We start from the raw sequence: 24,896 nt of genomic DNA, 5'->3' as shown, positions 1-24,896 counted from the left end.
TCAGTGTGGTATGTGCACACAGAAAGGAAAGATGGGTCGATCTTTGAACTCAACAAGAAAAACACTAAATTTTTCAAAGCAAGTTAAGTTGAAGTCTTCCATCAGACCTTATAGAATCACATTATTCATGCCTTCAGTTGAAGGATATCACCAAAAACCACAGTTCCTATATAACGAGGAGTGTTATCTTTTAATTCAGCGTCGCGGGGTGCAACTTTAAATTCAAGGTCAAATTTGCATTCTGATACGTTCAGTGGAGAAGCTCTATAACTGCGCTCCCGCAGTCTAGACCCGCAGAAACCAACAGTGCTTCGAGGAACCTTTAGGGGATCTCCTCCACATTATAACCTCGGAGGAGCACGGGTAAAAAAAATAATAATAAAAAACATAAAAAAAGGGCTCATGAATTCTGATTTTCTAATCCTCAAACACAGCAGAAACTAAGTGAGATCAAGACGCACGTGTTGGAAGTTTTTCTTTTTTTTTGTTTGTTTGTTTTTTTTCCCACTCCAGCAGCTGATTTCAGTGATTAGTTCTCCTCCTTCTAATTGTAGGTTTCAGCGAACCTCTCAGACTTCGCGGGGCTGAATGGCACACACACTTGAGAAACCACTTCACACACACTTACAGGCAGGATCTCAAAAACACTTGAATGAGATTCGTCTGCGGTGAAGTTTCTACATTTGATAGTTGAAGATCAGCTCGCTCGTTTCTGCTTTCATTTCATTTCCCAGAGTAGACCCATCAAACAGTTTGGGTCGGCTTTTTTAATCCAAGTTACCCACCGACCAACTTTTTTGTCTGTAAAGCCTGACCTGTCAAAATGCGTTAACTCTCGTGAACTGCTTCTACGTTGCTTTTTTCTTGTTATCGTCGGCTAATAAAGCAGAAATGCATTCATGTGACAGAGCCAGAGAGTTCATTAAACTCAGAACGTGCCTTAGCAGCACCAGAAGACTAATATTAAACTGATCTCAGCAGCCACCCAGACCCTTGTTAGTATCTGAGGCTTTTTCCCTGAGGCGAAACTCTTACAGACACCGAGTGAGTCCAGATCAAAGCGAAACCACGAGCGCCTCTCTGGCATGTATCTGGGAGAGCAGCGCTCTGGTCTCGCTCAGGGCTACACTTCACTTTCAGCATGTCGGTGTGGGTGGTGTAAGCTTCTGTATACATGTACAGACGAGGGTCTTGCTGCGCTCGTATGTGTAAACCACCACAGTCAACAAAGAGGCTAATCCTCCAGGCGGAACAGCGACTCTCAGATATATATGTGGGGGAGTACAGTATGTCTGGTGTGTGCTGTGTTTTGTGTGTACATGAAATGAATGTAAGCAAAAGCCAACGCTCGGTCGGAGGTTCAAAGTGCACCGAGTTCAATTATTGGTGTCCCTGTCTGCAGAGAGGACAAGACTCAGATGTGACGGCATCCTTAACCTCAGTCTGACAGGTCAGGACCGAGGAAATGGACTTTTTCCATCTCCTGGTAGATTTTAATCAGCTGAACAACATCAGTTAACCTGTTTAATTGGCTGTCGCTGACTGTAATTTTTAATAGGTAGGTTTCTTCTTTCCCCCCTCAATTAAAGTGAATAAAACAGAAACACGGGCGTTGGTGTACCTCAGGTTTGCTGAGGCTGGAGGACACCAGGCACCCTGAGCCGACATCCAGGTCCCACTGCTTCCTGCCCTGGTTGTGAGGATCCAGGGCCGAGATCCGTCCATCCAGGGTACTGATGATCACGAGAGACCTGTGGACGGACAACAAACACTTCAGCACACTCACTAACAAGGTAAGTTGCCTATTGCAGCTTTACATACACTCTTCACACTTGTTAGTGCAGAAGACAAAGCTACACTGGCGCTGTCCTTTAACGCCAGCTTCCCAGCGGGGGGTTTCCAGTTTAACGGCATCGCAGACAAGACACTAAAGGGTGAAGAATTGTTTGGCGGCGGTGCAGATGTTGTCTCGCTCTCTTTAATCCTCAGTCCTTGTTTGCAATCAGGGTGACCTTCAACAGCAGCCAGCAGCACACCTGTGCCACAGCAAACCCTCCTGTCAGCTCGATCCGGGGGCACGTTGATTAAAGACGGGACCAGACCAGAGGATTATTCAAATCTGAACATCCCAGACAGGGCTGTCTCATTTCCATAAAGAAAAAAAACTAAACAAAACAAAACAAGACAATATGAACATGTGAGATTGTGAGCGAACCAAAAAGGGAATCCACTTTAGATCACGTCTGTTATAGAAGGACTGTAAACTCTGCTGAAAAAGAGTTAAAAGTAAAAACTATATTCACAGCCCATCAATCTGCTGTTCACCTTTTTTATCATCACTTTTATCACAAAAGAAAGCACACACACCGAAATCACCTGGGACTGAATTTAAGATGAGTCTTAAAATCTAAAGTGAAGAAAACAAAGCTCCGTCTCCCTTCTTACGAGTACCGAAACTAATTTGCTTTTCTTTACAACAAACTTCATCATTATCCTCTTTACTTCAGCAGGAGACAGGAGACTCTGGTGCACTCAGGTATGAGACGTGCACACCGACGACGCTCTGAAACAGATGGTAACAGCGACTGTTAAGAGCACACAGGGGGATTTGACATGCCTACTTTTTTTCTCAGGCTTAAAACTGTTATTACCGCCATAAAATTAAGCCCCCTTTTTACATGTAAAAAGCCCCAATGAACGTTTTTACGCGTCGACAAAGAGCGCCTTTTATTCAGAGACGATGGATTTGTGACATTTCTGATTAGTCGCGGCTCTCTGACGCTGGCAGAGAAATTAGCGCTCTCAGATATTGGCTTGACTGCCCACAATGACAGCTCAGAGAGAGAAACCGTATCAGCGCTGTTAAGACAACAACCAAAGAAAAAAAAAGCCCTTCAGAGACTGGTGTAATTCCACTGTCTCACATCTATGAGTTGGGGGATGAAAACCCAACGTTGAATAAACTGAAAGATGTCGGGGCAACAATTATTTTGATTCCTCGAAAACTGGTTTTCAGGATTCCAAAAGATTTAAAACACTGAATTCTCCCATTGTTGACGCATTTTCCACATATTTCATTCAGCAGCACTGTTGACAGAGACACAGTGAGCAGCTAAAAATAAGACGCAGGAGGGAAATAAGATGCAGGGGGTGAGAGTGTTTTCCCTTAGATGATGTATGGGCTCAGGATTTCTCTCAGCACCGGTGCGCTCCACCTCTGAGAATTCTTTTTTTTTTTTTTTTTTTTGTTTTATTACGGAGACTCTGAAGCTCCACCGAAAGTTATCTTGATGAGGGTTTTTTGCCTGTTGGTAGTAAAGTACACACATTATCCCAGTGAATGTGCCCACACAGCAAGATTCCTCACCGGTTCTTCTCTGTTTTCGTCTGGTAACTCCAGGCTAAAACTGTCTGACTGATCTGAATTAATGGAGACACCCGGCCCCACCCTTTCGCCTCACTCTTAAGCTTCTGCCGCATTGCTTGTCAGTCTCGTCCTGAGCTCTGGCAGGGGCCACCTTCTGACTATTGATTTGTATCTGTCAAGAGGAGACCGCTGTCAACGGGGCTTTTAGCTTTATTTAACCAGCGAGGGTCGGCCGAGCACGCATGCGGTCTCTGAGCTCCACAGCCGAGCAGCTGGGACCCAACCTGCTTCCCTCCACGTTGGCCACGGGGGCATATGGAGTTTTTTTACTGCCTCCCTCGATGGCAACTAGACCGCAGTTACAGAGGGAAGAGACAGTGTTACACTTGTTCACCTTCCCAGTGCAGGCTGGGAAGGAAAAAAAGGGGGAAAAAAAAAGGGCTCGTCATCATCCATCATTTTTATTCACATGCACTGCGACAGTTGTCATCTAACCTGAGTGTATTTAATGCCGGCATCACGTGCGCCACCCGTCTCTCAGAGTGTGCAGGTGAACTGCTATCGACAAGCTATAATCCCTCATTGATTTCACCTATCGAACGCTCCTCAGTCATGAAGGGGAAGGAGCATGTTCGAGGATGTTAAAGCCTTAGGAAAACTAAGAGATGGATTGTTTCAGACGCTGCAAATCAATTCCAGGAAGCTTTTTCTTGTGTTTCTCTGTAGTTACTGGCACATTCACAGGGAGTTACAACCGAGCCGGCTAGTTGCTTCAGCTCAACTAGAGCTGTGGGTTTGCATAAAAATGCAAATAGGATCACTTAACAGTAATGAGCCATGTGTCTTTCAGCCCCATCAAAGCCAAGATTATCTCCCCCGAAATCTGCTCCGAGCATCACCAGCCACACCACCAGCACCGGAGTGTGGAGCACTAAGAAAAACATTGTTTTCCACACAGCCACCAATAAAAACAGAGCGCCAAAGCCCGCTCTCACCCTCTCCATTGGCTGCCAGACTCTGCCAAAAATATTAGGCTGATTGGTTGTTGCTAAGCAGTCGGCTCTCTGAGAGGGTGGAAGCTTTGGCGGCCCTCGCTCAGGCGGGCCCCGCCCCCCCTTCCAAGTCATGCTGTGAATGTAGAAGTGAGGACGAAGTCACTGAGAGCATCGAGTTCAACTTCAGAGATGGAAAAGAGGGTGAGCAAGAGATAGAGGAATTTCATTCTGAGGGGGGGGATCAAAGGCTCGTGTGGACTCTTTGTACTCCAGATAAAGGATGAGGAGCAGCGGAGTGGGGGGCTGGGACAGGGGGGCACTTAACTCTACAACCAAGGTATCATGATGGTTATGGAGACAACGAGCAGAGGAGGAGTGGAGAATGAAAATAGCACTACACTCAACAATAAAAACAACTCGCACAAAACAAACAGCCCCCATCATTTGGAACTCGGGGCAATTTATTTTCCACGTCTGAGCCCCGAGACGCCACCGCTCTGCTCGTCACCAAAGGGATCACATGCAGCCTGTGGGGCTGCTGCTGCTGCAGCCGCCGCCGATGTGTCGGAGGCAGGCGGCAGAGACGCAGATGAAGACGTTTTAAAAAGGAGAATGAAGACGGAGAAAGAGGGAGCGCAGTAAGGCTGCCAGCAGACTGAGGGTTGTTAGTGTCCTCGGCTGTAATGCTGTCAAAGTGTCATAATAGTGCAGAGAGCTTCTTCAATCACAAAGCGTATGGCAGAGCAGGGAGCCAATTAGCCTCCCTCTCACCAGACCCTCAGCTCCTCAGAGACTCTCAGCCTCAGTCTGCACACACCGGCAGAACCGAGCTGCTGGTAAACACACTCCATTGAAAGAAACAACCAGGATGTTTACACAGGCCGAGTCTCCAAGGAGCGGGAGCCGCGGAGGTGGGCCAATCGCAACACGATGCTACTTTGCCGCAGCCAATGGAAGGAGTGTTTTTCGACTCCCTGAGCCAATGCGCGGGCAGCTCTGCAGACTCGGAGCGAATGGCAGGGCAGGACTGCCTGTAACCATGCAACAGCGAGCAGCCTGAATGCACGCTGGAGTGTGGAGTTCTGCTGCCGCGCAGCTGCCACTCAGCCTGCCGCACAGCCACCGAGAGGCAGAACGAAAATACGAGAGCATGGGGAGCACGTGGGGGAGAAAGTTATGGATGCAGCTCGGAGCGGGCCGCACCCAGCACCAGCACCAGCGCCAGCAGCTGCTCCAGCAGGTGGGGAGAGGAGCGACGGGTGCATTCCTTCAAACCGTGCACATTCTGACAGATAACGCCCGGGATGATTTAAACATTTCATTTGATATCATTTATTCAGAATCTGGATTAATATTTCACAAATATGTGGAGAGGAAAACCAAAACATGTAATTGTGGTTACAGTGACAACAAATACTTAAGAGCCTTGAGGCACATTTTAAACACTATCAGTGCCTCTTTAAGTCCTTGAATTGTGCTAATCCCATTATTCAATACGGGATATTTTAAGGCTTAAGGAGCTGCAGGCAGTTAGTTCAACACAGCCTGAAACAGGAGCCTGGCCGTTTCTTCAGCAAACATGAATCTGCCTCATGATATGTAACAGAGACCTAGATTTAAAGTTGACAACAGAAAAACAAACTGTCCGTCTGGTGTCAGTGACACGGCAGTAATGTGCCACTAAGCCCAAAACAGACATTAATAATCAGACGTGACGTAACAGCTGTAGTAAACACATTTTAATTTGACGGGAAGGTTTATGTAACTGTCCTCCAGACCAGCCGAATAAACAAGATCACTTTTTAATGTCTTTGTCACAGCAGGCTGAAGCCTGGCAGACCCTCCATGTGCAGTCGGCTTTGAAAATCGACCTCACATCCATCAGGGTCACTGCAGCACGGAGCAAAGGGTGTGGTTTTATAAAAAAAAAAAAAAGAAAAAAGAAAAAAGGAAAAAACTTAAAAAACACACACCATTTAAAAGCCATCGCCCTCTCTCCCTCTCTCCCTCTCCCTCTCTCCCTCTAACTCAGCTCACACGTGGTAAAATCCAAACTCTATGGCGCCACGCTCCTGCCAGCTGATTGGCCGGGCTGCAGCTCCGATCCGGCGATCTGATTCGTTGTTGCTAAGCAGTGAGGAGCCATCGAGAGTGAAAACAAGACAGCGTGGTCCTGATAACTACCAGCGAACTCCTTGTTTTCATCCTTCCACTCCCTCCCCATCCTTCTCCTCACACTCTCTCTCTCTCCCAGTATCCCACCTTTCTGCCTCTGCCCCACCCATACTGCAGTGCTGCAGGATGGGTCCTGCCGACTTACCGAAATAGCCACTGACCCAATAAATTCACTCATCCTGATAATCAGTTTCGAAGCCCGACTTGTTTAGCAGTCACATTTTTTTTTTGTTTTTTTGTAGAGAACTAGTTACTATCTCTATCGTCACACACGGTTATGAAAGATTTATGAAAAACATCACGTCAGAGGCGCTTCTCTCCAACCCAGACGGAGTTCACCGGGTGCAGAGGAGAGTCAGGAAGTTACGAGAGGTCATCGCTTCCCGACATCAACAACCGAGGGTCTGGTTTTTTTGTCTTCTCCACACTGAACAGTCAGATTATAACAGGAAGCAATAATATGAGAAAGATTGGAATTAAAAGCACCAGACATGATTTAAAAGAAAAACACATGCTTACATAAGGAACAGACAATGAGGATGTAATGGGTTCAAACTGATTATATAAGCTTATTTGAAGTGACGCTGAGTTCAGCAGCAAGAGGTTTTTTTTACATCGAGACCTCTTCTGTGTAAAATAAAAAAAACACAAGTACTGCACACGGTCTGAGCTGCAAGAACCGGTCTTTTTGAGTGCTCAATTAAAAGTTCCCAGAGGGAGTTCAATCATCTTCATCTTGACCTGTTATTCTGGGGAAAGTTTCTATTAATAAAACCCACAACATCTCCCTGGTTACAGAGAGCAGAGTAGTGAAACAAAGTGAGAATGAATAAAAAAAAAAAGAAAAAAAACAACAAGGAAATGAACTCTCCCCTCCCAAAAAATATTCCACTCCTCCCCCTCCTCCTCCTCCCTCCTTCATCTTTACCTAACTATATCCAGACCCATGCGGCCAACTCAAATTCTGAGCACTAGCCCGTCTCTCCAACGCAATTGGCCGACAAGTCGCCCGGCTTGGCCGATTGGCTGTTGCTAAGCAGTAGGCTGGTGGGAGCCAGCCGGCGAGCGCGGCGGCCCAGAAGAGCTGTTGCCGCTACAGGGCCCTGAGGGGTGTGTGTGTGTGTGTGTGTGTGTGTGTGTGTGTGTGTGTGTGTGTGTGTGTGTGTGTGTGTGGGGGGGGGGGGGGTGGGGGGTAAGGGGGGGTGGGAGTCGGTGGGGGGGAGCAGGTTCAAACAAAGCTGCTGTCCTCTCTCCTCTCACCTCCAAGTGCTCCCTAAGGTGACGGAGGCCCCGGTGGAGCAGTCGCTGGCGGAGACATCAAAACCGTCACATGCATGATTCTCACACACACACACACACACACAAAAGCCTATATATACACACACAAACACACATACAGACATGCACGGAGACGGATGTAAACACCAAGTCTCCAGAGTAGAATTTGTAACCTATAGACGGCAGCGTTATAAAGGTGAGGTGACAGGCGTCAAGACGACATGACAGCAGCTCTCGTCACAAACTGAAGGCCGGATCAAAGCGTACATCTGGAATATTTATAGATTACAGGATACAGGAGCAGAAGGAGGAGGAGGAGGAATAAAAAAGAAAACAACTGACAGAAACTTAAAAATGTTCACATCTGAAGCTGAAATGTTTTCTAGTGTGTGTGTTTGAAGTGCTCCATTCCAACATCTCATTCGGAAGAAAATACACTCAAAAAAAGGCCTTCACTGGAGGTCCAGTCTCTTTAAAACACAAAGAGATCCGGGCTGTGAGAGTTAGAATGCCGTCAACAAAGCTCTGAAGTGGAGTAAGTGGTTCGTCGGTTTCAGTTTTGTGTCACGTACAAGGTCATGATTCTTCGTTTCTTTTATTTAATTCACAGCTCTGTAAAGTTGTTCCTGCAGCCACAGTGATTCAGGGTGTGTTAGCCTTATCATCGTCACAGGGCGGGCGCTTATTGTCACAGGAGCCGGCCTGTTTGACTTGGAGAACAGCGTGCGCCGCAGGTAAAGCCTCGAAAAGGTCACCGGAGGAGGCGGCGGCGGCGTGTTTTCAACAAGCTGACCCAAATAACGCTGGAGGACTAGTTTCCAAAAAAAGGTGCCTGGTTCTACCGTCTCACACCTCCTCACCACGTTCACCGTCATTACTTCTAACGTTTTACAATCTCTGTCTTTTTTCCCCTCCCCTTGTAAATGTATTTTCTGACATTTGCGGAGTCCTTTTTGTTTAAATTGGCCCATTCGAAAGGGGGAAACGCACCTAACTCTAAGCCACCGCTCGTGACACTCTCTAAAGTTCAACCCACAATCCTCCTGACAGATGGAAGGATGGAAAGAGAGCGCGGTACAGTATATACTCTGGGGGTGACATTAAGAAGAGGTGTGCATGTGTGAAGGTAAAGGCGAGTGTAGGATGACAGCGAGAGCGTAAAGAGACAAAGGGAATAAATGCAAATGGAGACGCGGACTTCAGCAGACAGACGTGCAGACGCAGGCAGACGGGGCTGATGGGAGATCTTAGCGCGCTTTGACACTTGAAAAACATAAAAAAAAAACTTTTCCTCAAGTTCATTATTTTCTCACTTCAGAAAAAATCTGTCATGTTTTACAATTGGTTGTTGTTGTTTTACAGACAGGCGTTATGATGAATTATTCAGCTCTTCATTCACGCTGGAGCTGCTTCACAGGGCACTTTGTTAATTCTTCATGTTATTGACGTGTACGTATCGGAGCGCCCGCTCGTCTTTGTGACGATACGTTTAGCCATTCCCTTTGAGATGCCTGGCAGATATAAAACTTAATTCAGTGTTGTTATTAAAAGTAATTACATAATGGAACAAGTTGCTCAAAGCTCAATATTTCAACAACACATTGTGAGAATATTTTGAGCCTTGAACAGAAGAACAAACACCTTTAAGTTTTTGGGAAGCGACAAAGGATTAGTTTGTTATTTTCCAGAAAACAGAAATTATTCCCATTTAAGGAGCTGGAATCAGAGGAAACTACTTAAACAGACTAATCGATGATCAAAAGAGTTGGCTCTTGATTTAATAGTTGACAACTTAAAGATTCATTGATTAACCATTGAAGAATAATCCCCATTTTTAAATATTTTTAAGGAATATTTTGAATGTAATGAAACAAAACGAAAGAAAGAAAGAAAGAAAGACAGAAAGAAAGAAAGAAAGAAAGGGATACAGTGAACTTGTTGGGATGCAATGAAGGATTAGTTTGTCATTTTCTTGGTTAATCCATCTGATGTTCGGTCTATAGAATGGTGCAACGATATCAATCAGAGTTTCCCAAAGCCCAAGATGACGTCTTCAGATGTCTTGTTTTGCTCACGGCTGAAAAATATTCAGTTTTCCTGATACAGAAGAGGAAAATGTTCGCATAGGAGCTGGAATCAGAGGAAACTACTGAAACAGACTAATCAACTATCAAAAGAGTTGGCCCTTGATTTAATAGTTGACTTTAACTTAAAGATTAACTGATTAATCATTGAAGAAAAATGTCCTTTTGTGATGTTTTACTTGAATACTGTGAATGTTATAAACCAAAAACAGAAGACAGAGAGGAATACACTGAACTTTTAACACTTTGCACAATCTATTCTGAGATCGATATAGGATAACTAAGTGTTTCTGTGAATGTGTGAGAGATCATGAGAGAGACAACAGAGGAAGTGGAGGAGGCAGACTGTGACAAAGTGAGAAAACGACCGCAGACAGAAGCCCGACGTGTCAGACGCAGGTACGCTCTCGACACCGGGCGGCAGCAGATGCAGGAGTGCGAGCACAGCGAGCCGAGCGGTGGCAGGGTGTGACCAGCAGCAGGACGACACTCAGGAGTTCTCCTGCAGCGGGGGAATAAACCTCGCTTCTACCAGAGCAAAAAAAAAAAGAACTGCTCTGCTAATTACTTTCGATCTCCTCTTGATACTGTGCTGCTGATGATGGACAGCAGCCTCATCCGTCCTGAAGCCCCCGTTGCCTTCACACCGCAGTTATTTCGTCATGACTCTTCACCCTGTTAAGTTTTTTTCCCCCCCTGCCCTCGGTAAACACCACGTGAAAGAACATCTTTTTCTTTATTCTGCCTCGCACAATTTCTTCAAAACTAACATCCACGACACCTATTCGTCTTGACTCCAGCTTCCTGCGGGGCTGACTGCGCCGCGTGCTCAGTCGCTCCCTGTTGTGACAAAGCTGGGTTTGTTTATCATCCCACATAACAAGCGGCGGCGCGGGGATGTCAGAACGCCTCTAAATGAGGCTCAAGATTAAAAATGTTGACAGCAGACGGGAAACACGCTGCAGTCTCTTTAACCCAACCGGCAGCAGAAGTTTTTGCATTAAGGGGAGAAAAAGCAGGGTTCTAACAAGGTTGTCAAATTCACCGACTTGGATCCAACTTTTTCTTGAAAAGCAGAAGCCACATTTATGTATAAAAAAAACTACACAGAGAATAATTTAGTGAAACATCTTGCCTGCTTCTGCAAAGACAAGCGAGTGCTCGGGAATAAAGAGCCGTGTTACAGGAGCTGCACCAGTCAGACGGATCCTGTAATGACTGCCATGGCAGAGAGGAGTAACATCATGAGGAACACACTGCGCCAAACATCTAAAAGGTGGGCGTCAAACCTACTGTTTACCAAGGAAGACAAAATCAATGCCCTACCCACTGCGCCAAGAACTGCATCTCACTTTGGGCAGCAACAGCAGGTCTGACAGGGTTCAGCCAGAACCTGTGGACTCTGTGAGAGGCTGGAAACTTTTGACCCGCAGGACTCCAGGGAGGGATTTTATTTTCTCTCTCCCTCGCAACTTGAGTGACATGTTGTGTCAGAAAACAGGAAACAAGCACTTGTCATGTGTGATTTGTGGTCTTTTTTGTGTAGATACAGATCACAACAAATGGTTAAATCAGTGATCACTTCCACATGCAAGATAAATTCCCCTACTCAGGACAGGATCATGCATCTGAAGCAGAACAGCCACTTTTTAACTTCTTATTTGTCAGATCAGGCAACGTCAACACTGTTTAATGAAATCTTTCTCCTCCTGCCACCAACATCCTCACACCAGCGTCTCCTTCTGCTAAATCATCCCCCACAATTAACCGCCATTAATTAAATAAACACTCTCTGACTTTCTTTCAACTTCTCCTCTCATCCTCAGAGACGCAGCCTGCCGATCTGCTGACAGCCGGAGATAAGCCGGTGGGATGGTTTAGAGGATTGTTATCTCTGTCGTCAAGTGATTAAGGGAAAATGTTCCCTTCATGTAATGTGATTTATTCTATATATTATAATAAAATGGAAAAAAAAGGGAAATTAGGGTGATCTGGAAGGCTGCATGAGGAAGAGGAGATCTGATTAGTGAGGAAACACAGAGAGGGAGGGTCGAATCCATCACAACTGGTTTTATTCACACACACACTGAAGTGACTTCATGCACATCAGTGCAACTGAGTGAATAACTTCCAACAAACCCCCCAAAATAAACACACAAGCTTTGCACGTCCAGTGCGTCACGGCGGAAACTTTGCAGAGGAGCCTGCTCAGGAGGAGTCTTCATCTTCATCTTCATCAGAACTTTCAGATCGATACTTCCTCCAAAAAAAACTTTCACTTGCATCAGTAAAGACTACATCAAGAGTGCAACCTGAGAGCTGCACAGACTGAGTCTACTTCTGGTTACTGCACATGCACACCCGCCTGTGTTTCCCTCCCTCCTCCTCCCCTCGAACTTATCACACCATTTCCATCAGAACTTGCTCGTAAACTTGTTTTCTCTCACATGCCTGCACTGACACGTCCTCCGTGACCATTCATCGGTATTATACACAGATTTTCTGCGTTATAAACAGCGTGCAACACAAGTTTTCAGACGGGGTCGACCCCTCCACTGTGGCACAAGTGAAATGGTCCGATAATGGGTGTCCTGCTCTAAAGCTCGCTGTGTGTACTTGAACGCACCTTGTGGGTCGGAAGTTTCCGTTACTTTCTCCATATGATTCGTCGCTCTCCCCCGCCGACCCGTTGTCGTCGTCCTCCACCGTTACGTCCGCTACAATCACCGGGGCGCCCACGTTACCCAAGCCCCGCTTCATGACTCCTGCGCCGTCATCCTCCGAGGTCGAACCGGAGCCCCGAGCGGCGGACTGCGGCTCCCTCCCGATGGCGGAGCCGTGAGTTAGCGACGTCCCGAATCCGGTGAGCGCTTTCAGCAACAACAGGAGCACCAGGGAAATGCTCACGTTTCCAAAGTGAAGCCCCCTTTCCATTTGTAAGACTGGCACATTAGTGAAATATGAGATTCACATGCCACTGGCCGTGTAAATCCGAACATAAAAAACTTAAAGTGGTTAAAAAAAAGAAAAGAACCGCGAGGGGAAGTCGGCCGTGTGTCGCAGGACGCCCTGTTCAAAAATCTGTTCTTTAAGTAAACATAAACAGCCGCTGGGACACCATGTTATTCCCTTTATACTTCACTCGAGACTTGCCTTAGTAACGACAAGCCCCGCCCTGTTTCTACACTGGGATTGGACGGCGAAATCTCCACACTCATTAAAAATTCATGTAGCCACTTCTCATTGGGCGAGCTCGCTGTCAATCACGTGCACTTGCACACTAAGCAGAATGTGATTGCGTCAGCCGGCTGCCGCTCAAAAAGGCGGGCTCACGTTGTTCCAGCCCCCCAAACAGTGCGCCTCATTGGCTGATCCGCTGTCCGTTAAAGGTGCGCATGCGCGCTGGGCGGTGACAGCAAGAAGGTGACGCAAAAAAGTCCCCGATGGCGAATCGTGTGGCGGATGTGTGATTGGAGGGATGTGGCGTCGCCCGGCCAATCAGAGAGGCGACGCGGACAGGCGGCGATGCGATTGGTCCAGGTTTGCCAAATGCAAGCCCTGATTGGATGTCTGAGCTGTCACTCATGTGTAGTTGTCAAGACAGCCGATATTGAAAGCGTCAACGTGGCTCCAGGATGATAGGTGCGTTTCCTGTTCCTGATCACGAGTTTGTGTCTTCTCACAAACAAACAGAGGCTGTGACAGAAAACCTGCGGAAACTAAACTCACGGAGGAGTTTAGTTTTATATACAGGAAGCTCGTATGAAGCTTAATGTTCCTTTGTTGTGTTTTTTTTTTTTATTCGCATATGCTGCTTTAAAAGTATCATATAAAGCATTTAAAGTGTTTTAAACTGCTGCTCAGTTCGTGTGGGACGTGACTGATAATGACTCTGAGGGTATTTAAGGTCATTTATCAACCAGCTTGCTTTGCAATGATTGAACCTTGCAGCAGAATCAACCTGAGCTGCGTTTCTGGCGCCCCCAAGTGGCCATAAAGGAGAACAGCACCATCAAGGGTTTCATTCAAATGGTTGGGAAAAAAGTTCTTTCACATTTTAAGTATTCAGTGCTGATGTAACAGGACACACTTAGAAATACAACATTTTTTTCACCTCTACTGATGTCTACAAGGTGATTATATAGTTAATTAGTGGCTTAGTTTGTAAATGTAAGCAGAATATCACAACTTTACTTGTTTTAGTTCTAGTTTCAAGATGTCACAGATTCATAAGAAATAAAAATAAATTTAAAAAAAACAAGGAGACATGATGTTATAATTTTTTGGTCCTGTATTGTTTGACAAAGAAAAAAAGAAAAATAGTACCATCACATTAAAATCATTTTCACAGTCAAATTGTAAAGAAAGGAATCAAAAGAAATGCTGGTGCAAAAATATCCAAAACGTATTGTTCATTTCAGTTCACGTTGCAACATCCAACTGTCGTTTGATTTAATTGAGCAGAATTAAAACAGAATCTGATCGCCCCTGTAGCTAGAAACCCGCAGACAATCATGTCAGCCGACTTGCTTGATTGTATAAAACATTTCCGGTCATAAATGTTCTCCTGAGTCTAAAAACTGAAACTTTAACAATAGAACCAGAGTGTAAGGCATTGTGAGCCAAAAGCAGAGACAGAGATATCAGTCATTTTGGAAAAAAATGACAAACTATCACAATGTTTTGTTCTGGACGGTTAATAAACGTATCCTTCTTGTAAAGAAAGGCAAATATTTTAATCTCCTGGTTGTTTGGTAACATTTTTGATTCAAACTATAAAATTATAACCAATTAATTGAGCTACATCTGAATAAAAAAAAGAAGGATGTTCTATTGCTTTGAGGTGCCAAGGCACATAAAATATAAATGTGGTGTCGTTTGAGCTACATCAGTTCACCGTTAACTGCGGCCATTTTATAGCCTAACTGCCCATCGTCGTTATTTCTAAATGTTCCGCACTTCTTTCTATAGCCGTGTTTAAAATTATGGCACAAGACGTCCTGTGACCGGAATCAGTCATGCAAGAAAAAAAAACCAAAACGTACAGGCACAGAAAAGACGACCAACACAGTGGAGGAGGAGGAACATGCATGAAAGTACGTTTGTTTTGTTGTCAAACAGTGACAGGCTGCAGACTTTAACCCTCCTGACTGGTGGAGTTTAACTCCACAGAAACCACAAGAGATTTCCACTGTCGTCTCTCACAGCAGAAAAACACAGATTTTTTTTTCCCCCCACAGCACCGGTGGCTACATGCTAAAGTTCAACAGATAAACAGAATCATGCTTGCAGATCAGTATCTGGCCTGTGGACTGAATAAACCAACATTTTCGCCAGCTTTGCAAATCCTCTCATGTATTCATGTCCATTTCACACGTGTAACCTGTAATTCCTGATGAAGAGGATGTAAATGTGTTTGTGAGTGCAGCTGCATGTTTGAGATGAGGTCACATGATCATGTGCGGCTGCAGCGATTGTATGTTTCATCAACAGGAAGTGGATCCTCTCACAGTGACGGGAGGGTTTTCAGCTCGTCCTGAGGTTTGCTGGTTCTCAACCTGTTGCTACAAAAGCTCACATGACCCATTTTGCACGTTTCTGTTCTACTAAATTTTCGTTTCGGCTGGTTAAATTCCACACTTCGATCTTTGTCTCATCACAGCGTTTCATGTCTCCGTAACACAATGACCGAGTGGCAGAAGCTTCACACCTGCACCGCAGGGCTTCCCCTAAATTGCCACAGATCTCATTAATTTTCAGAGCCTGTTGCTGTTTAAATTAGCATATTAATTAGAGAAATTAAAACTTCTTTATGTTGTAGTGTACAGTTCAGATTCCTCCCCCTCCTGTGATCTAATTAAACAGAAAACACTAGAAGGCATATCAGCCGTCTGACTGCTCACATGACTGGTGGACATTCTGCAGCAGCCGGGGAGACGACAGTAGTTTGATGTATGATTATGAGATTTGCAAATGTACCTTTAATAGCGTCATTTCTTTTAATAGGATTTAAAGTATAATCTCAAGGCACACCTTTAGTTTCTTTCTGCAGCGCTGCAGTGATTCACCACAGTGCTGCAGACATTCAGTCAAACCCGGTAATTACAGGAAGAGCCAACATTCCCAGAGAGACCAGGAGGCCAAACTGGAAAAGAAAAGTATATATATATGAATATGAGATGCACGTGATTTGACTCATCAGGCACTATAAAACTCACAGACTCAGAAGCACCACCTGCGCGATGAGAAAAATCAAGTGATTCTCACTGGTTTCTGGTTTTTGAGAGGTGTGAAATCGTCCCTGCTACAGTTTCTGTCCAGTTCTGCAGGAGGTGCAGCTTCGTCTGAACACAGCCGGAGACCAGGGAGTAAATCGCGACCGGGGCACTTGTGAGTAAAATGTGGAGGTCGTTTCACGAGGAGGTGAGAGATCACGGCAGACGACTCAGTTGACTGGAGGATCCCGAATCTGCACGCTTCCGTCCTCCATCCCGAAGTAGGCTCGTTCAGCCATGCCGACAAAAAGCCCCGTCTCCACCACACCTGAGGACGACACAGAGAGACGCTGAGTGATCGTGTTTCTTACTGCTGACACCATCATCATCACCATCATCACCACTGCAGCGCCTCACCTGGGATCATCTTGATGGCGGTGTTGACGTCCTTCCAGTTCTGAGCCGTCTCAAACTTCCAGTCCAGGATGAAGTTGCTGTTGTCGGTGACGACGGGACCCTGAGAGCAGAATAGAAACAACTCAGACCTCAGACAGACCCTCAGACCCTCGTCTACTTCGTAACAAGCAAATGTGTCAACAACAATTTGAGTATTACGCAATCACAAACCTTGAAATGCATTGATAAGCGGTCAATCAAAGCTACTCCTGCACAGGATAAGACTCAGATGATGAATAAAATCTAAACACTAAGCACTTATTAGTATGAATTTTGTTGAAATATGATTATTTCTGACATCTATCTGAATAAACCCATCAAACGTGTTTATCTTGGCTGAGCTTCAACCGGCAAATCTTCAAAATTAAAAAGCTAAGCGGAGGTTTAGCAGTCTGATAACTCGTCTTCAGCGCGGCCTGACCTCTGTAATTATGAAGTCAATATTTGCTAAATTATTATATAACCGCCTGTCTTTAATCATCAAGGCTTCCCATGTAAACAAACTGGTGCTCGTCCACTTTGTTAGTAATATACAAATAATATGTCCCCAGGCTCAACAGTCAAACAGAGCCATGAAAAGAAAAAGAAGGACAGAGAGACATTTCTGTCTACTGTTGTCCATTTAAAAATCATTAAGATTCAACACTACAGACTGTTAATGAGACACACTAGTGTCCTCTGGTTGTTATGTTGTTCACAAGCTTGTCCTGAAGGTGCTCTCTGCACTGTGGAGTCTTGTAAGCAAACAAAAAAAAGGTGTTTACATTCACCGTTTCTGATCAGGAGTCAGCGTGTGTGTCCTCGAGGTGCTGAACGCATTTCCTTCAACATAAAACATTTACAGAGCCGATATTCTACATCTACGTCTTCTAGCTCGCAGTCTTCTTCTCCCCAGTGTTTGCTGATGCATCCCAGCCAATCAGAAACAGCTTCCAGCAAAATGCAGCCCAGTCAGGTTTCTCCAGCAACTTTCAGAAAGAAGACGGAGGACTGGAGCTCACTGATGCATTTACAGCCTTTAAATCGTGCAGACAAGCCAGTTTGTTTGTTTGCACTGCAGCCTATCTCAGATCTTATCACCACCTGTAGAATTAAATCACCAGCACGTACTGAAGAAACAGAGTCCCACTCATGAGGAAACAGCTGCACTGCGTCGACAGATCCACGCAGTACTTTCAAACTCACGCACAAGTTACGTTTGGTGCATCGTTTGATTTCATTAATGTCACAAAAAGAGCGTTATGTAACAACGAGCCTGCATTAAAAGCACTCAGGGCGATAATAAAAGTGATGTAATGCTTATTAAATGTTTTAATAAACTAAGTGGCGTGTAAGTGGTTGAGCTGCTCTGATCGTTTCTTTACTGTCACCATATCAAATAAAAAATATAACCACTCATCATTTTCAACCTGTGTGTATCGATTTATAACAGGCGCGGACCAAAAAATGCCTCGGGGTTCTATTGGATGAACCGTCACGTAGTTCGATCTGAGCTCCATGAGCCTGACGTGTGTTGTGCTGGACGGAGCTGCAGACTGGACGTGATTGGACAGAACTTCAACCAATCGGAGCAGCAAAACTTGTGACTTGCATTTAAAACTCAAGACGGGAGACGCTCCTCCGTCAGTCGTCTCATCAGATCAGCCCCTGTATTAGATCAACGGTTCTGATTGGCCCGTTACAACCCAAGTCACAGGAGAATCTGTCTGGATGGGGAGGAGGGGGGGACTGAAACATGAGCTCACAGCACAAACTCCTGATAAAGAACCTGACAGATCCAACAGTACAAACATGAAAACAAATATTATAAAATCGTGAGAACACTTACAGCTTTACTGACAGCCATCCGCAAGTTGGCTTCCCCTCCGAAGCGTTTGGCTATCGTCCTGGAGACGGGGACGTACGCCATGGGGATCACCTCGATAGGAACTCCCTTCTTCCACTGCTGGCCCAGAGCCTTCGAGTCCTTCCTGAGAGGAAAACAAAAAACAAAAAACAGAACAATCATCATTTCTTTTTTTCCACTGATGGCTCTGACTGTTGTTTCACTTTCTTCTCAAGGTGACTTAAACACACACCTGTAGTCGGCGATGACAACGAAATGTTTAGCACAGCCGGCGACGATCTTCTCCTGAGTCAGGCAGCCGCTGTGAGACGCAGGGAGGACGAGCGTGAGGCAGAAATCACAGGAGATGCTGTTTTTACGTTCTGCTGCGAGTGTTAAAACTCTACTCACCCTCCACCTTTAATCAGCGTGAGATCTGCGTCCACCTCATCTGCCCCGTCGATCGCCACGTCCAGCTGTGCGGGAGGAAAGTAAAGACAAACAACTGAGGCAGGAAAACAAAGCGAATAAACCTCCAGAACCAAAACGTAACCGTCAGCTCCACCGACCACGTCTCTCCTCGCAGCTGCACGCTTATAATTTTCACAGCAGCTCCGATTCGAACTGACAGGTTTTTGAGCGCCAACATATTGCGGCCCCTTCCTCATTTCCCAGGCTTTCAGTTCAATTTGAGAAGAGCTCTTCATACCTCTGGGTGCCTGTCCAGATCCGACAGAGTGAGGCCGTGCTGCAGAATCAGCTGACGGGCCTGTGGGAGGACGAGCCGAGAGAGACGGGAGAGAATGTGACGGCCGAGAAGTGAGACAAAAAAAAAAGAAACAGCAGAATAAAGGAAAAGTGCACATTTTTATAGGAAAGCAAAAGAAAAGATGCTGTGTGGTAACGAGTTGCATTCAAAGGCAGGATGTTGCAGTACGTTCTGTTGCTAAACACTGTGTTTACAACATCGAGTCACCAGGATGAATATAATCAGAAGCCATGTTGGTGTGGACGTAAGACTCAAACTGACCTGGAAGGAGGTCGGCACACACACGATGTTGAGCTTCTCCTGACGAACTCTCTCAGCTGGAACAAAACAACACGGATCGTTAGTGCGCCAGGTTAGCTCGTAATCATGAAGCAGAAAAACATAAACGTAAAGAAGAGCATCCAAACGTAACCAGACTCTGGTTTATGATGGTTTCCACTCACCTAATCTGTCCACAGCGTACACGATGGTTGATCCGCTGCCGACTCCGACCACCTGGTTGTTCTACGAGAGACAGGAGACGAACTCAACACTGATGCCATGACGCTAAATTTCACAACAAGCGATTAAAGTGGCTGAGAGCTAAAAACAAAACTGCCATGAGCTGCAGGAGCATTTACACATCTGTACATTCCTGCAGGCGTTTTCATTTCCAGGTGGTCGTAATGTGATTTTTCATGTATTTAATATTCAACATGTTAATGATTTATACACTCTGAGTTCATTTTGATAAAGTTTAGGGGACAAAGTCAAGTCATACACTTGTTTTTGCATGAACACAACCTGATGTATAAGCACCGATTATCACTTCCATCTCTAGTTAGACATTAAACCTGAAACTAATGCGACTAATGAAACCAGTATTTTCCTTTTCCATTGATCTGCTGATTATTAAGGTTGATTGATTAATTGTTTAGTCTATAGAAAAATCTAACAAACTTCAAAAACACATTTCTTTAGTCCAAAAACATACTCTTCATCAAACGGGCAGCAAATCCTGACATTTAAGAAGCTGAAACCAGCAAATTTGAGGAACATAATGATCATTTTTCAGTCCATTTTGATTTATTGATCACAATATTTGGTGATTCATTTTCTTGCAATCCACTAAATGATTAATCGACTAATCATTGCAGCTTTCACAATATCATGAACAGTCTTAAGAGTTGATTTTACTGATTATAATCATTGTGTATTTTGTTTTCAAACAGTAAAAGAACAAAACACCATGAACACCTGCGTGTAAAATGCTCTTAGCACATGTTGCAGGTCAACTTTTCTTGTTTCTGACATTTTTATGAGCTAATTATTGTGATGTGGGAGGTTTAAATGTCTGATTCAAGCAGCTGGAACAATCAAAATAACCTCCTGCTGCTTCACACATTCACTATCCAGCTTTTAAAAAGACAAAACTCTGCTTTATTATGAAGAACTAAATAAATTACAGCAGCAGTACAAAGTTGTTAGCCCTGAGGCTGTGAGTCCAAACACATGTTAGCTCGTCTATTTTTGGACGGTCATCACCTAATGCTGTCCAACACATGCTGTAACACGTCTGTTAGCAGATTTAGCCCACTATCTCGGGACAAACATGCATAACAGCGTGCTAATTCCCTCCAAAAGCGTGCTGGTTAGATAATAAGTTAGCTAAGCTAGGCTACACCGCCTGCATGTTAGCTAACTTCTAGCTAGCGTGCTAGCTAAAAAAACTAACAAATAGCTGCATCTTGAATCGAGCCTGTGTGGAGATGATATCTCAGGTGAGCTGACGGTACCTGGACGTGGTTATCCACAGCAGCGTAAGCGGCCAGTTTCTTCGCCTCCTCTGCCATGTTGGCTCCGGACTGACTGAGGAGACACACGTGTTTCTGTCTGCAGAGAGTCGCTGCTGCTGCTGCCTGCGGCTGCTTCCTCCTCCAGGATGCTGAGGACAGAGAACCAGCTGCGAGCTTACTGAAGGAGACCCAGCCCCGCAGTCTCATGACCCGGCCCCCCAAAACACACAGACAGGCCCACAAGAGACGGCAGACAGGCAGGAGTCCTCCTCTACCTGCAGAGCTGAGCTTCTCCTGCGCATGCGCATTCAAGTGCGGAGTTCAGCTTTTAGTGGATTTGTTTTTTTGTTTGTTTGTTTGTTTTGCGGGATGTTTACGTTTACAAAACACGCGACGTCATCACACATGAAGGAAGAGGGGGCTGCACAGAGAGCCTCAGTTTTGGCGTATGATATAAAGTTTGTCCTGAGGGGGGCACCAGAGGAGAAGCCATGCAGTCAGTACAAATGTAAAAAAAAAATAAATAAATAAAACCAGGTTCATCCTCTTGGGAGCAGGAATGTTCTGTTGTGATTTTATTGTGTGTAACATTTGTGTGTTTGGCCTCATGGTGGTGCAAGAGGTGTCCTAAATAACTTAAACAAAGTTAATGTGTCATGCTTTTGGATTAATGTTGCTGAATTAAATTGCATATTTAATTTCCAAGCTGTGGATTTTTGAAGTTTGAGCTCATTTCTATCTACTTTATCTACCTTTGGGTAGATTATCTGCAGCAAAGCATCATATTCTGTAAGATCATCATATGTTTGTGGTGTGTTTGTCTTGTGAGAGTCACATATCTCCGACAAGGAGTAGAAAGTATAGACATCACAACATCACCAGTTCAATCATTTCTCCAACTTTCTGCTGTCTAATAAAAGCAAAAATGCCTAAAAGTGATATTTTTTGTGCTCAACAAAGAGAGGCAGGGACTGAAAACTGGTGAGAGTTGTGTGTTCAAAGGGAAATACAGAAGATTGATATGATACTGAAAATTTCAAACAATGTTTTACACTTTTGGGGAATATCAACATGCACATACTAAAACTCCTTTTACCTTTTGTTAAAATCAATAAAATGACATTGGATTTGGATTAAAATCAAGCGCTATGTGATCTAAAACAACATAAACAAGATTACAAATCTGTTTTATAATCTGACATAAATGCAATTTCTCAGTATGTGTAATTATCGAAGGTGATCTCCCAGTTAATTAAAATAAAACATGTAACCTTCAACTTCTCGACCTTTTTTGGCACCTAGTTGCCATCAGAGGAGTCGCTCTCTAACTTTTTACATCAAAATTAAACCACTGACCCCAAAATGATCTTCTGATTTAATCCCACTGCTCCCCATCTGATAGGATTTTTGTTTGTAGATGTAATATTACAAAAAGCATCTGAAGCCCCTGATCAAAATACTCATATTCGAAATTATAGTGAAAATAAATAATTCCTTTTTTTTTTCTTGGGACCCCCTGAAATCCTCCTCAAGGACCCCTGGATCTTTGAGAACCGCTGCACTGCAGAAATGGTCAGAAGGTTCATTAAGATCACAAGAAATCCTCCTTTAAAGGCCAAAAATATACATATAAAAGATTAAACACAGCCTGCTGCGGCCCAGTGAACACAAACACACAGATATTTACATCACTACTACTTTTTATTTGGCAAACAGCTTGAGATAGTCTCTCTTTTTCAGTGTACAGTATATATATATACTATAATAAACCAACACATTCTGTTTGATAACCATTTTTTTTCTCGTTTTTACATATTACAGCTTACAAATATAGCTGATCTTTTTGACAAAAATTACAGATTCTGTTTGACACCTAAATTAGTATGCTATATAAAAATCCACACATCTTACATTCATGATTAGAAAAAGTACTGTCGGCTATATGAAATCAGGAAAGGAAACAGGAAAAAAAAAAACCAAACGAAAACACCACAGTACGCAATTTTTCAAACAAATCCAATTCAGGAGGAAGAAGAGGAGGAGGAGGAGGAGGAGGAGGAGGAGGAGGAGGAGGAGGGGAGTCAAAGGTTTCACAAACAGAGCGCGTCGTTCACTCTGAATCCAAATGTTCGAGTTCATCTGAGAGAAGTTTTGCTGCTATTCCAAAAAATCGTCGGTACAGAGAAGATATCAAGGAACAACAACGATACTGTCACGTAAGAAGAAGAATGGTTAAACCTCTGTACTCGGTCCAAAGTTAGAAACTAATACCTTGCCGTGGATTATAATGGATAGTTGATAGAAACTAAACTTTGCATTGCAAACTGTACATATTACTTCACACCTCTGCCATCTCTCTCCCCCTCTCTCTCTCTCTGTCTCTTCTCTCACTCCTGCTGTCTTAAGCTTTAGTCCGAGGATTATGTAAATGCTGCCCAGCTTTTTTTTTTTTTTTTTTTTCTCCTTCCTTTCACTCCTCGCTATCTCGGCGTGAGACGTCTCGCTTAAATTGGACATCTCTCTCACATCTGTAAGACAAAAAAGTTGAACGGAACTGCATGAGGGAGCTGCCATTTGGATATTTGGGAAAGCAACTAAACCGTAATAAAATCCTGTGGCACTGTTGACAGGCAAAAGTTTTTTTTTACTTCTTCTTTCTCTTTTCTCTCCTTGACGTGTGCAATGATTGAATCAGCACGAGGACGGACTGAAAAGGTTGCTGCCTTTAAAAAAATACAGCTGGCCTGGTCTTTGCTTCACTGACTGTCGGGGGGGGAAACCCGGATCCCGACCAGTGAAGTTCTGTTTTTATACACAGTATTGCTGAATATTGAGCGTTGCATTCGGTTTACTGAGAAGTTACTGTTTGACTTGCTACTTTTTTTTTTTATTATTCATTTATTGGTGTATAGGATACATGACCATTGGCATCACATCGTATCAAAAAACCCAGATGAGTCATGCTTTTTTTAAACGCAAACCGGTGCCTAGAAATGCTCTCTTTTTTTTGTGTGTGTTGGTTTTTTTTGTGTTTTTGTGTTTTTTTTTTTTTTTTTGCTCTTTTTGTATCGTAGATAACAAGATAATCTCTCCAGACGTCCTGGATTTTTATTACATGACAACGTTTTGCAAGCATTGATCTAATCATAACATCTAAATAGAAAAAACAAGACCGGATTATTTCTAAAACTCATCCTGGAACACTTGTTCACATAAAATAAAAAAAGAGGGATGCATTTTGTTGAATCCAAAGCCCGCACATCTTCTTTTTTAGTTTTCATTTCCCACCTTTACCTGACGTTCATTTTTAAATATTTTTTTTTTTAAACGAGCAATGCACCAGAACTGTGTTGGACTCTGACATGGAGCTGGAAGGGAACTCTGATATGTAAACACTGCGGCAGAAGCCCGATGTAAGACGACACACTCAAGATCACAAGAATCAGTAACTGTGGAATGTAAAGGAGCAAACAGACACACACGAAATTATCTCTCTGTACTTAAAAGATAACGATAAATAAATATTTTTCTATCTCAATTCAACCTAAAATACTTTTTTTTTGTTTCTATATTGCCATAATATATTCTACTATATTCATAATTCGATAAAGATTTCACTATATGTTTTGGTTTGTGCTGTCGTTCTAAATAATCATATATAATATATAGATACCTGTGGAATGTATGTTTTTTTTTTTTTTTTAATTTCAGCTGAGACTTTAAATTACACCTTAAACAATGAGGTTTTTATTTTCTGAAGAGCTGGCAGGAAGCTTGATGAGGGACACACACACACACGCACACACACACACACACACACACAAACACACGAGTCGCCAGAATAAAATGTCGGATGTTAACGTTTCTTTGAACCATATCAACGTTCCAGGAAACCTTGTGGCGACAAAAACAGATAAAAGTAGTAAAAACAGAGAAGTCGGGACACTTTCAGCTGCG

The 24,896-nt window shown here is 44.0% G+C and overlaps 2 protein-coding genes across 2 annotated transcripts in view; both read right to left on the bottom strand.

Moving 5' to 3' along the window:
* The window catches only part of eif2ak3 (eukaryotic translation initiation factor 2-alpha kinase 3), a 32,905-nt gene extending 19,830 nt beyond the window's left edge, over positions 1-13,075 (bottom strand). Inside the window, exons 1-2 of the mRNA XM_037125503.1 lie at positions 12,526-13,075; positions 1,622-1,751 (exon numbers count right to left, since the gene is read on the bottom strand). Of these exons, the coding sequence (XP_036981398.1) occupies positions 1,622-1,751; positions 12,526-12,833 (438 nt within the window). The 5' untranslated portion in view covers positions 12,834-13,075. The remainder of the gene's footprint in view (positions 1-1,621; positions 1,752-12,525) is intronic.
* A 1,097-nt stretch (positions 13,076-14,172) lies between these two features.
* rpia (ribose 5-phosphate isomerase A (ribose 5-phosphate epimerase)) lies at positions 14,173-21,242 on the bottom strand. The gene is made up of 9 exons (XM_037125504.1): positions 20,940-21,242; positions 19,608-19,668; positions 19,426-19,481; positions 19,105-19,164; positions 18,807-18,871; positions 18,649-18,717; positions 18,399-18,540; positions 16,532-16,631; positions 14,173-16,442 (listed from the first exon to the last, which is right to left on the bottom strand). The coding sequence occupies exons 1-9, from the start codon at positions 21,144-21,146 to the stop codon at positions 16,345-16,347; spliced, it is 858 nt and encodes a 285-aa protein (XP_036981399.1). The 5' UTR covers positions 21,147-21,242; the 3' UTR covers positions 14,173-16,344.
* Positions 21,243-24,896: the final 3,654 nt, after the last annotated feature.

This window comes from Acanthopagrus latus, chromosome 16 (assembly GCF_904848185.1).
Source record: "Acanthopagrus latus isolate v.2019 chromosome 16, fAcaLat1.1, whole genome shotgun sequence".
Classification (NCBI taxonomy): Eukaryota; Metazoa; Chordata; class Actinopteri; order Spariformes; family Sparidae; genus Acanthopagrus; species Acanthopagrus latus.
The sequence above is the reverse complement of the archived record's forward strand: the minus strand, read 5'-3'. Positions and strand labels throughout refer to the sequence as shown.